The sequence below is a fragment of the Periophthalmus magnuspinnatus genome, chromosome 6 (assembly GCF_009829125.3).
Source record: "Periophthalmus magnuspinnatus isolate fPerMag1 chromosome 6, fPerMag1.2.pri, whole genome shotgun sequence".
NCBI lineage: Eukaryota > Metazoa > Chordata > Actinopteri > Gobiiformes > Gobiidae > Periophthalmus > Periophthalmus magnuspinnatus.
The window spans coordinates 7,799,745-7,812,720 of NC_047131.1; the positions used below are offsets into that span (position 1 = coordinate 7,799,745).

Consider the following 12,976-nt stretch of genomic DNA (forward strand, 5'->3'; position numbering starts at 1 on the left):
CCGTATGTTACGCAGAGCGGACTGTGCGTGAGAGTCACCTGTAGCGACAAACCCAGATTTTAAGTAGGCATTGTCTGTTAAATTTATCTTTCTTTTTCTTGGAGGTCGTAGTCTCTTCTTCTGGCTCCTCAGTTGTCCTTTTCCCCTTTGTTAAAAAGATCTCCAAAGACTTTTGTTTTGGCTCATTTTCACTCGCTTGTGGCTCTACTTTTGTGCGTCGTGTCTGATGTGTTATACGTGATACGTCACCGCGGAGACAAGAGCAGATAATATACTTGCTACTACATCAAATAGATTTCTGTGGCGATTTCCAGCAGGATTTTCATGATACATCTACGGACGAGCTTATTAGTGTGTCATTAGGGACGGGCCAAAGTTGCTCCTGACCCCTGTGCGCACAGCGTCTGAAAATCAGGGCTCTTTACGCAGGACTGTGAGCTGTGTCTGTGTCAGTTCCCAAGCCACGCAGAGCCGCAGTATGAGGCGGAAAGAGGCGCATACGGCTCCGGAGCCGCGAGTTGCCGACCCCTGAAATAGAGCCACTGCACGTAAGCTCGACATCAATGAATCCAACTTGGTCAATGTAAAAAGACGACAAAAGTTTTCAGAGGAAATAAAAGCAGATTTTCCGTGTTGGTGCAGCTTTATTTTCTAAACCTGCAGATGTGTTCATCCCGTGTTGTTGTCGTGTTGGTGCCAATTTTCAGGCACAGTTTAAAAAAAAGCGTGTCGGTGCACCGTCTTTCTGTGTAAATGTCTCATGTTACAATATGAAAACCTGCGGCTTTTATTCAGGTGCGGCTTATATATGTACAAAATTGATTTTCTCTTCAAATTTAGCTGGTGCGGCTTATATCAAGGTGCGCTCTGTAGTCCGAAATTTACGGTAGTTCATTTTAAACGGTTTGCAGTGATAGAAAGTTATTCCTCACTTAGTTTATGCATTCAGAGCATCCTAATTATTCACCATGATGAGTTTATAAGCATTTTCTACAAATCTTAGAGACCAGAGTGGAGTTTTGTTGTGACGATAAGCTAATAAGTGTGCAACATCAAAATTTGCTTACAGCCTAGTTAACAATTTTGACTCCCCTACATCAAGTGAACAGACTGTATACAAAAGACAATTCAGCCATGGCAAAGGAGAACTGGTCAGTCTGAAATCTAACCATAACAATGTGTACTGCCAATGTCTTGGCTAATTATAGTAAATATATCCATCCATCCATCCATTTTCTTCCGCTTATCCGGGTCCGGGTCGCGGGGGCAGCAGTCTAAGCAGGGACTCCCAGACTTCCCTCACCCCAGACACGTCCTCCAGCTCCTCCGGTGGGACCCCAAGGCGTTCCCAGGCCAGCCGAGAGACATAGTCCCTCCAGCGTGTCCTGGGTCTTCCCCGGGGCCTCCTCCCGGTGGGACATGCCCAGAACACCTCCCTAGGGAGGCGTCCAGGAGCCATCCTGAGCAGATGCCCGAGCCACCTCAACTGGTTCCTCTCGACGTGTAGGAGCAGCGGCTCTACTCCGAGCTCCTCCCGTGCGACCAAGCTCCTCACCCTATCCCTAAGGGTGCGCCCGGCCACCCTGCGGAGGAAGCCCATTTCAGCCGCTTGTATCCGTGACCTTGTCCTTTCGGTCATTACCCAGAGCTCATGACCATAGGTGAGGGTAGGAACGTAGATTGACCGGTAAATCGAGAGCTTTGCCTTCCGGCTCAGCTCCTTCTTCACCACAACGGACCGATACAGCGACCGCATCACTGCAGACGCTGCACCGATCCGCCTGTCAATCTCACGCTCCATCCTTCCCTCACTCGTGAACAAGACCCCGAGATACTTGAACTCCTCCACTTGGGGCAGAGACTCACCACCCACCCGGAGAGGGCAAACCACCTTTTTCCGGTCGAGAACCATGGCCTCGGATTTGGAGGAGCTGATTCTCATCCCAGCCACTTCACACTCAGCTGCAAACCGCCCCAGTGCCTGCTGCAGGTCCTGGCTCGAAGAAGCCATCAGGACAACATCATCTGCAAATAGCAGAGATGAAATCCTGTGGTTCCCAAACCAGATCCCCTCCGGCCCCTGGCTGCGCCTAGAAATTCTGTCCATAAATATAATGAACAGAACCGGTGACAAAGGGCAGCCCTGGCAGAGTCCAACATGCACCGGGAACAGGTCTGACTTACTGCCGGCAATGCGAATACAGCTCCTGCTACGGTCATACAGGGACCGGACAGCCCTTAGCAAAGAGCCCCGGACCCCATACTCCCGGAGCACCCCCCAAAGGACACCACGAGGGACACAGTCGAATGCCTTCTCCAGATCCACAAAACACATGTGGACTGGTTGGGCAAACTCCCATGAACCCTCGAGGACCCAACGGAGAGTATAGAGCTGGTCCAGTGTTCCGCGACCAGGACGAAAAACACACTGCTCCTCTTGAATCCGAGGTTCGACTATCGGTCAGAATCTCTTCTCCAGTACCCTGGAATAGACCTTACCGGGAAGGCTGAGGAGTGTGATTCCCCTGTAATTGGAACACACCCTCCGGTTCCCCTTCTTATACGGAGGGACCACCACCCCGGGGTCTGCCATTCCACTGTCCCCGACCGCCACGCGATGTTGCAAAGACGTGTCAGCCAAGACAGCCTCACAACATCCAGAGACTTGAGGTACTCAGGATGGATCTCGTCCACCCCCAGAGCCTTGCCACCGAGGAGCTTGCTAACCACCTCGGTGACTTCAGCCGGGGTGATGGACGAGTCCGCCTCCGGGTCCCCAGTTTCTGCTTCCTCCTCGGAAGACGTGACAGTGGGATGGAGGAGATCCTCAAAGTATTCCTTCCACCGCTCGACAACATCCCCAGTCAAGGTCAGCAGCTCTCCACCTGCACTGTAAACAGTGTTGGTGAAGCACTGCTTCCCCCTCCTGAGGCGTCGGACGGTTTGCCAGAATCTCTTTATGGCCGTCCGATAGTCCTCCTCCATGGCCTCCCCGAACTTCTTCCAACCCCGAGTTTTTGCCTCTGTGACTGCCCGAGCCGCGGCACGCTTGGCCCGCCGGTACTCATCAGCTGCCTCAGGAGTCCCATGAGCCAACAAGGCTTGATAGGACTCCTTCTTCAGCTTGATGGCATCCCTTACTGCCAGTGTCCACCACCGGGTTCGGGGATTGCCGCTGCGACAAGCACCGCAGACCTTACGACCACAACTACGAGCAGCCGCATCGACAATAGAGGTGGAGAACATGGCCCACTCAGAGTCCATGTCCTCAGCCTCCCCCGGGATCAGGGAGAAGCTCTCCCGAGGTGGGAGTTGAAGACCCCTCTGACAGAGGGCTCCGCCAGACGTTCCCAGCAGACCCTCACAATGCGCTTGGGCCTGCCAGGTCTGTCCGGCTTCCTCCTCCGCCAGCGGATCCAACTCACCACCAGGTGGTGATCAGTTGACAGCTCAGCCCCTCTCTTCACCCGAGTGTCCAAGACACGCGGTCGGAGGTCAGATGACACGACAACAAAGTCGATCAGCGACCTCCAGCCTAGAGTGTCCTGGTGCCACGTGCACCGATGGACACCCTTGTGCTCGAACATGGTGTTTGTTATGGACAAACTGTGAATAGCACAAAAGTCCAATAACAAATCACCACTCGGGTTCAGATCGGGGAGGCCATTCTTCCCAATCACGCCCCTCCAAGTGTCACTGTCGTTACCCACATGGGCGTTGAAGTCCCCCAGGAGAACAATGGAGTCCCCGGTTGGTGCACTGTCTAGTACCCCTCCCAGGGACTCCAAGAAGGCTGGGTACTCCGCACTGCTGTTTGGCCCGTAGGCCAACACAACAGTGAGAGGCCTGTCCCTGACCCGAAGGCGCAGGGACGCGACCCTCTCGTTCACCGGGGTGAACTCCAACACGTGGCGGCTGAGCTGTGGGGCAATGAGCAAGCCCACACCAGCTCGCCGCCGCTCCCCGCGGGCAACGCCCGACAAATGGAGAGTCCAACCCCTCTCAAGAAGTTGGGTTCCAGAGCCCAAGCTGTGCGTGGAGGTGAGGCCAACTATATCTAGCCAGTAACACTCAAGCTCACGGACAAGCTCACGGACAAGCTCAGGCTCCTTCCCCCCCAGCGAGGTGACATTCCACGTCCCCAGAGCTAGTCTCCATGTCTAGAGATCCGGTCGTCGAGGTCCCCGCCTTCGACTGCCGCCCAGATCTCTCTGCACCCGCCCCTCATGGCTCCTCTCGCAGGTGGTGGGTCCACGGGAGGACTGCCCCATGTCGTTCCTTCAGGCTGGGCCCGGCCGGGCCCCATGGGGAAAGGCCCGGCCACCAGGCGCTCGCTGTCGAGCACCCACCCCTGGCCTTGCTCCAGGGTGGGGCCCCGGTACCGCCAGTCCGGGCAACGTAAACGGCCTCGTTGTTTTCCTCTTCATGATGGGCTTCTGAACCGCTCTTAGTCAGACCCGTCTCCCAGGACCTGTTTGCCATGGGTGACCCTACCAGGGGCATGAAGCCCCCGACAACATAGCTCCCAGGATCATTCGGGTGCTCAAACCCCTCCACCACGTTAAGGTGGCGGTTCGGGGAGGGGTATAGTAAATATAGAGATGTATAAATTCTAGCTAAAAGTACGAGTAGTAGTAGTTAGGGCTGCAAGTATTGAGTTTAGTATTCAATTAATCAGTAGTGTAATGTCGTTCTGATACCAATACTTGACCTTGGTGTACATGTCCTTGCCAATACCGAAAACCAGTCTGATACCGCGTAGTGTAAAGAAGCAGACTAAGGCAACTCAATTTTGTTACAGTACAAGATCAAAAAATAACTAATAAAAGTCTATCTCTTAAGAAAATCTAAATGTACAAGAATGAATGAGATTTTAAGAACTAAAGTGTTATAGTCAAATGTATAATGGTCTTGATGATGAGTTGTGCTGATGTAAGCAATTTTACTTTCCTACTTGGTCACTTTCCACCACAGGTTGTGAATAAAAACAGCAGTAAGGCCTGTAAAAAGATGTTCATTCTCAGAGCATATGGCTAATTATGTGAATTGTGTGAGTGAATGAAGTCTGTGTTAGTCGAGCTGCACTCTCTGTAGTTATTTTACCAAGTTCAGCGTTCACTCCAAAGAAAAAAGTGCGATAAAAGAGCTTTTACCAATATCAATATTGGAACAACCCTACTAGTCAGTGATTATTTATATTGCATATTTAAACTTTTTGAATACATTTTCAACCAAATAAAAAGGTTAATATGGAAATTGTGTATTCTTTTTTGACATTTGGATTTAATAATGCCATCTTCTTTGTTATCTTTTGTTCTAAAGTCTGTATAGTCGAGATAACGATTATGAATATACCTGAACTCTAGCTCGAACCACGTCCATGGGGTTGGTGATGGTGGAGGCAGTAGCCGCAGCCATTGGTCCCGCGATCGCCTGCAGGAGCAGATGAGGACAGCTAGAGGGCGCTAGGTTGGACAGCTGCTCTGTGAACACAAAGCCACACGCGCACCATGTAAAAGACAATGATGGATCAACAACAACAGACACAGGACTGCACTTGAATTATATAACAAACAACACTAAAATGGATGGATAAAGCTGTACTCTAACTTTTCTGGAGGCGGGTCCACCACCTGCCTGTCCCTTTGGAGATGTTATTGCTCTGCCTGGAATGTTCCACTGTATGGCATTAAACTTGTCTATCTCCCTAAAGCAGATAGGGCCATCCGGCAAAGTTACAGGTCAGACATTGCTCACTTTAAGAATGTTTTTCGGGGCATTTTTAACGCAATATTAACATCTGTGGTTGAATAAAAGCAAGATCATGCCAGAGTGTGGAAAGTTCTACGCAAAGCAGTATAATCTCTCTATGACCCTACTCCAAAAAAGGTTACATTGTGAATCTTTAAATTATAGCTCAGGCACATCTCAGACAAAACAGATTTAGAAAGAAAAAAAGTTAAATCCAGTCACTTACTCTTCATGCTCATAATTTGGTATAATAACAGACTTTAATAATGTAAAGTTTTGCATTATGCGTGTTCTTTGTGGACTTTATTTAGAAATGTGTCCTTTGTATTTATAAAACACATGATTCACTCACCATCAAAGTAACTGATTAGAGAGAAATTGGTTTATTTACCTGCATAAAAATGATAAAAAGGCCACCAAAGAGCACTGTTGGGGATGTACGTGAGGAGAGACGCCACATAACCCCTATAAAATCCTCTGAATCCATCCTCTGCGAATATCTGCACCGTGATGTCCCGAGTCTGCCCGAAAGTCAGCCCCCTCTTTGTCGCTGCTAGCATCATTTTGGGTTTAACCTTAAAACGACTCAAGTGCTCCCCCTGGCCTTGCATCATCAGGTGCTGGGACACAATGTCTATGGGTATAGTTATGGTCTGAGCCACTAAAGAAGCAGCTCCTCCGGCTATAATGGACTTAACAGTGTTGTCTTGGGAGTAGTTGGAGACGTATTTTCTCACAAGTTCGTATGTAGTGATATACGCTTGTCCTGATACGAGAGTGAATGTGTTGACCATGAAACCGCGGTACAGTCCACAAATGCCTTCGCTTTTCAGTATTTTACAAAAGGCGTCGAACGTTCCGGAGTAGAGGGATTTTCCTTTCTGGACTTGTAAGCGAGTTCGGATCAGGCTGAAAGGATAAACTGTTGCCCGCGTGGTTAAAGTCATGAACACGCCCAGGGAATAGAATTTCCTCTTGTCCAAGTCCTCCCATTCAATGATGGTGAGGGCACCCTTCTGCAGCATTGTGCCCGAACAAAGCAGCACCGGGCTCCTTATAATGTTACATCCAAACTTGGGTTCATTTGTGGTGGTGAATCTCCAGCGTCCATTGTACCTGTAATACAAAAAATAAAAAGAATTAACAATGAATGAGTTTCAGGTTTGTTTTAAATTGTTTAAGGGCCTATATTACACTATTTTCTAGTCTATGTTATAATGTTGTTTCCTCATCAAAAACAGACCTGAAGACATGCTTTATTTCATTCACATGTTTAACACACAAATCCTGCATATTTAGTCATAGTTCTTCTATCAAACAGAAAACACTCTGTTCCACCGTGTGATGTCATATGGTAATACAGGAAGTGCTCCACATATACCATCACTAGAATCATTTGGAATTTCCCTACTAACTTCTCTACTAAACAAAAGATATTACATAGCTATTAGCTTTAAAACTACCACTACATGACATCACAATGTGGAACAGAGCATTTTGAGCTTTGGGGATATAGATAGACTAATAATAAAGTGTTATTCAAACATGTGTGAATGAAACAAAACACAACTCCAGGTCTGTTTTGAGGGACATGGCTTAAAGTTCTCAAGAGTCCATTTTTCTGCAATATATTACCTTTAAAGCTGAAGTACATAATTGTTTTTGTATATTGTAGAGGCAAGACATATTTTAACCGGATAAAAGTAATAATGTGCACATACTTACTACATATAGAATATTAACAATTAAAGTGTATTCATTAAAATACATTATTTAATCTTTTTATAAGGACACTATTTTTTTTTTTGTTAAAATGTCTTTTGTAATATGAGTATATAAGAATATAAGTGTTTCATATTGTTTGCTTTGTTGAGGGTGTCCTGCTTTAGGATTGTTATATCAATGGTAAAACTTTGAAGAAAATATAGAGGACAATAATGAACCAGCAATATTTCATACTTCAAAATGTGTTATGACAGAACTACAAGCAACAACTGTTAAAGTCAACAATTCTTTTAATTTGCTCTGTGCACAGCAACCTCACTGTTAGCGTCTCTACTTCCTGTCAAATTTTGTCTGAGCTTTTTTTTTTTTTTTTTCGAGTCAGACTAAAATGAATAAATATTTAAAGATCAGGCAGTGGACAGGGAGCTGCAGGCGGACATGTTAAACCCTAACCAAATAAAATGAATACTTCACCAGAGAACACTTTCTGCGTTTAGGAAGAAACATGTTTGTGTCTAAATGCTAACGCTAATGCTAATTTTGAGGCATAATAAACACTAAAACAACACCACAAACTGAAATATTCTACAGTTTAAAATAATTTGGTAGTATTTATTTTAATAGGTTGTTTATTTTATGTTTTCCGATTTTAATAAAAGTGACTGTTAGCTTTGAGACACAGCGAGAGAGCTGTGCTACTGTGCACAGAGCCCATTGTTGCAGCCCTAATCTGCATCTAATTGTAAAGCATTTGATTAATTGTCAGCCTGGTGGACAGAGCCTGTGGTGTTGCTATGTTACAATGTTACATTATGGGATGAGCTCAGATTGGCTGTGCTCTGTCCAACCTTCTTCACTTCACCATCTGTAAAACACACCAGTAAAATATCATATCTATATTACCAGCAGCTTTATATAACCAGCTTTATTATGTAATATGCAAACATGATGCATATTGATTCCCACATGTTCCATAACAATGATGGACTTGTTTACCAGGCTGTATCACAAAAGCATAGTGAAAACTGTGTTCTGTTTTATGCTGCGCGATTTGGAAAAAATATGGAATTGCGATTAAAATGGAAACTTTGAACATAGATTGCAAATCTAAACACTTCCAAAAATGACCAAAAAGACCAAAATATGAACTGACAGACGAATACAGTAATCACATTTCAGAACATGTTTATGCACAGTTCTAAACAACAGGGTTGGCAGTTATGCAGAATAAGACAGGTGATTTTGTTGTTTAAGGAGGAAATGATGGTACTAAAAAAACAATTTTTCCCCACTAGAGTTGTCACGATAGCCTAGGAATAGACTCAATAGTGATTCTGATACCCCTCTGATCATAATTAAAAACTCTTTATGTGGACAATTGAATGTGATTTTCAACATTAAATGGTAGTACTTTCCTTTATATTCCCATGTGGCCTTATATCTGTGTAATCCCTCTGTGTCAGTGTGTTCCATAGTGGTCCATGGGTGTATACAAGTCTATGTGTCTTATACTTGTTCTGATACAGCTCAAGAACATTCTAAAGCTATTTAGAAAAGGTTCATTTCTGTCCTGTGAATGTAACTTTTTTTTAGTATTGATACCTGCTCAAATGAGTATCTAGTCTCATTACAAGGTTTAATATCGATTAGTATCCGATTTTTGATACTTGACAACCGTATTCCCCACCACATAATATTCAAAGCACCTTTTGTAATGACAGCCTTATTGACTCATACAGTTACAGAAATCTCACACACAAATCATGTCATGAAAATGTCTGTTTATGGTGGCGGTTTATTACAGGGGGAATTCAGTCTTTCTTTGTCGAGTTTAAGCCTGAATCTAACAGACCTGACCTGGCTTGTCCGTCAAGGGTATGTGTTTAGCTGTTTTATCAACAAACATCTGCAAACAGCACAGAGTAGGGCTGAACTGTGTCCAAACTCAGGGCTGCTAAGACAGAGAACTTTCTACAATAGTTACACCCAGGTTTTCATTTTAGCATATCTTTGACAATGTAAAGAAAATGTATTTGTAATTCAATGTTTTTGCTTAATGGCCCTGTACCTTGTATTTTTTCTGTGTATTTGAGAGGAATTTTTTAAGAAGCTCTTGAGGTCAAAATAAGACCACTATGTACTGCCTGCATCTAATTATAAAGTGTTGTCTGATTATTATAAAGAGACTTAAACATTGTAATAAGACTTGCTCTAGAAAGTCTCAGAATACTTGAATTGTATTTATACAAAGTTGTCTGCAGTTCCATGAGGGATAAGTAACAGCTAAATAAAGCAGTTTTATCAATTAATATCAGGTATCAGCAGATATTTGAAGCTATATCAAAATCTGCATCGGAACTGAAAAATCTGGATTGGTGCATCTCTTTTTTATAGTCGACTAGTCACAATTAGTCAGTTTATCATTGCAGCATTAACCATATCATTGATATGATTAAAAGGACTCAATCTAGATCTTGATTCATATTTGATTAATTGCACAGTTCCACCTTAAATGGCAAAAAAACATTTGGCCCAGTCCCACCCTTGAATATAGCCTGCAATATTCACACCAGTAGTTGATTTTCCTGCTTGCACTCGGTTAGCCCACTGGCCAGAGGAAAGGCCCTGCCTGATCTGTTACTTGTCAACAAAAGTTAAGCTGCATCGGATTTTAGCAATGTGTCGATTTTACAAATATATCAGAATATGCGCTCCACATTGGGCCATTGCGCGTAGCTGAGGCGTCAGAGAAAGTTTACTTCAGACGTGAGCTGCATGACAGGAGCAGGCGAACAAACCATGGAGTTATGACAACTTTATTACCATTGTCTGGATAATAAAGACTCGGATCAAGGTAATGTCTGAGTGTACAGGCCACAAGAGCATTATAAGAGAATGCATACATGTAAATGTGAGGGTTAGCCACAGCTCTACTTTACGAGCCTGTTACTAATTAGACTCAACTCTACTGTTTTTTGTGATCAGTCCAATGAACTGCACTCTTATTTTATATGATTAAATAAAAATACATCAATCATTAATTTCCACCTCACTATACGTCTTGTCATGGCCTATTTCTCCCATTTTAATCATCAATGTGGGGTTTATTTTGTCCATACTCAGCGTGCTATGGAGGCTTGTTTAGATCAAAAAGTGCAAGTTGGGCTGCATCGTTAGCATTCACACTACAAGCGAACCACACTGGTGTCCACATGGAACTGTCCCAAGACCACCTTCTGGACCTTCTTTAGTCTGCACCAAAGCAAACTGGTCTGCTTTCACACCAGCCCAAATGAATCAAATTCGTGTCCACTTAAAGCGGACCAAATGGAGAAGGTATGAAAGCCCCCTAAGAGAAATAGGGGTTTGTTTTCAGACAAATACAGGAAATATGAAAGGGCTTCCTCCAGCTCAAAGTTTCATCATCACTGTGCTAATGGCTGACTTTGCATAAACGTCTTCACTACTGTTACACAACAATGTCCACATGAAAATATGGAGTAGGGGTGCATATAGATAATATATAATACATTTTAGTCAACAGTAGACCACATGGTAATATAAAAGACTATGATTTAATGTTGAAAGGCAGCAATTTTTAGATAATAGAATCTTCTGCAAAACTAGTTATACTGTCTCTTTATGAAAAGGTTGTACCTGTAGTTTAGACCTCTACAAGCATGTTCATGGGATTCGTCTATTGGTTTGTCAGTTCATTAACAGTCTTTTCTCAACTGTTAATGCTCCTGGAGTTGTTTATAATGAGAACTGTGAACAGAATCCTACTTTTAACTTTTTTTTACTTTTGCAGTCCTCTTGTGGAGTATTATTTAGTAACCTATGCAATCTATTCTCTATATCTATCTAGTAATCAAAGAAGTATTCAGTTTTTTTCTTAAATAAAAGAACAGATATCGGAGCAAAAATACTCAAGTAAAAGTATCACATGAAAATATCTACTTAAAAAGCATTTAAGTACCCGTTTAAAAATGTACTTAAAGAGTAACAAGTAAAGTATTTCTCGCAGAATTTGAGATCCAAGAAAGCTTAAAATGTATTGCTTTGATGAAGATTTGCTCAGAATTTTGTTTGACAGAAATTACTGAATTGATACGTTTTTATTTGTGCATGTTTGTTTGCCCAAATGTGTTAAAAATAAACCCCTCAGGCTTTTCTAGTAAAGTAAATGTAAAAAATATCTATTTTAAAACTGACTTAAATATACATTTTAGGTATTTGTACTTTATTTAAGTACAGTACTTCCTTACATTCCATCACTGATTATCAATGTCAGCAATTACCAGATGCAAGTTCCTTAAGTTGACCAATAAAGATTTTAACTGCTTTATGATACAGGCATAAATACTTACATCCAAACATTACTCAGCAATAACACTGATGGACAATTGTTTTGTTTAATCAGTGAGGTCTTCAGATCCTGTAGCATACTATTGCACTGCATGTATAAGTAGACCTATTACAAGAATTACAACAAGTTAGTTTACTCACTTTAAGCAGCTTTAACATGGCAAATATCAGTAAATATTATACCATCTGTTTTAAGGACATTGTGTACTTTAGCAACAGGAAACATGTCAATAACTATTTAATAAGGCAAAGTTATGATATCGTGTTTATAACTAGATTGCTTATCCATAGTCCTGACCTGTTACGCCATGCAGAACAACTTGGCTCAAATGATGTTAGCTCTAACTTTGTCAAATAAGGGAAATGTCACCTAGTGTTTGGTTAGCATAAACGTGAAGCTAATCCAGATGTGTACTTTCACTGTCACTTAATGGCAATAAAAAACCCATCCAGGAAGGATTTCATAACCCGGCCGTTGTTAATGTAAAATAGCATCGCGTTTTTTTTCCTTTATCGTCTTCGAAGCGAAGAGAAACACGTGCAATGTCACAGACTGGAGTTAGCCTGCTAGCTCCTGACAGTAAGCTAGCAGTGTAAATAAAGGTGCAAAAGCTAGTATTTAGGAGATTTAACATGGTATTAACCCACCTATGAGGAGAACCATCCCGTCTCTGGAGGTTGCCGATGTCCTCCGCTGGGCTTCCCCGTGTCTGGGCTCCTGTTTACGGCCTGCTCCGATCAGCCTCGGCCTGTGTCTCCCGTCCATCACCAACCACCAACAAGACAGAGGTGAAAGGTGAAAGGTCATCAGATAAACACGGTGTTATTTTAATTTTAAATTATTTACAAAACTTTAAATCATTGCCTGAAAAGTGTTGCAAAACTTTGTAATTACCATTTAGATAAAAACAAGAAAAAAAAATTTTAAAGGCGCACTATGTCACTTCTGGCTAAGGGTTTGCCACCTACTGGTGTCCATGGAGATGTTAATGCTTTTCTTGGACTAGTTCACAGTATGACATTAAACTTATCACTCTCCATAGATGCATACAAGCATCTGAGGTTCCCTGGCAACGTTACAGGTCACATCTGTGGCGAGGCAAACACGCGCACAGTAAGAATGCTTGTTTTT

The 12,976-nt window shown here is 43.2% G+C and overlaps 1 protein-coding gene across 1 annotated transcript; it reads right to left on the reverse strand.

The window, feature by feature from the left end:
* Window positions 1-5,343: 5,343 nt before the first annotated feature.
* On the reverse strand, window positions 5,344-12,652 carry LOC117372492 (solute carrier family 25 member 44-like). Its single transcript, XM_033968305.2, has 3 exons — window positions 12,493-12,652; window positions 6,143-6,867; window positions 5,344-5,483 (listed from the first exon to the last, which is right to left on the reverse strand). Exons 2-3 carry the CDS (start codon window positions 6,774-6,776, stop codon window positions 5,344-5,346), a joined length of 774 nt encoding a protein of 257 aa, XP_033824196.1. The 5' UTR covers window positions 6,777-6,867; window positions 12,493-12,652.
* Between the last annotated feature and the right edge of the window lie 324 nt (window positions 12,653-12,976).

Excerpts from the sequence above, each read along its gene's own strand:
- LOC117372492 (XM_033968305.2), bottom strand. The coding sequence starts at position 6,776 with ATGCTGCAGAAGGGTGCCCTCACCATCATTGAATGGGAGGACTTGGAC. Across the intron at positions 5,484-6,142 it reads TTTTTATCATTTTTATGCAG|AGCAGCTGTCCAACCTAGCG; the intron begins GTAAATAAACCA and ends TTGTGTTCACAG.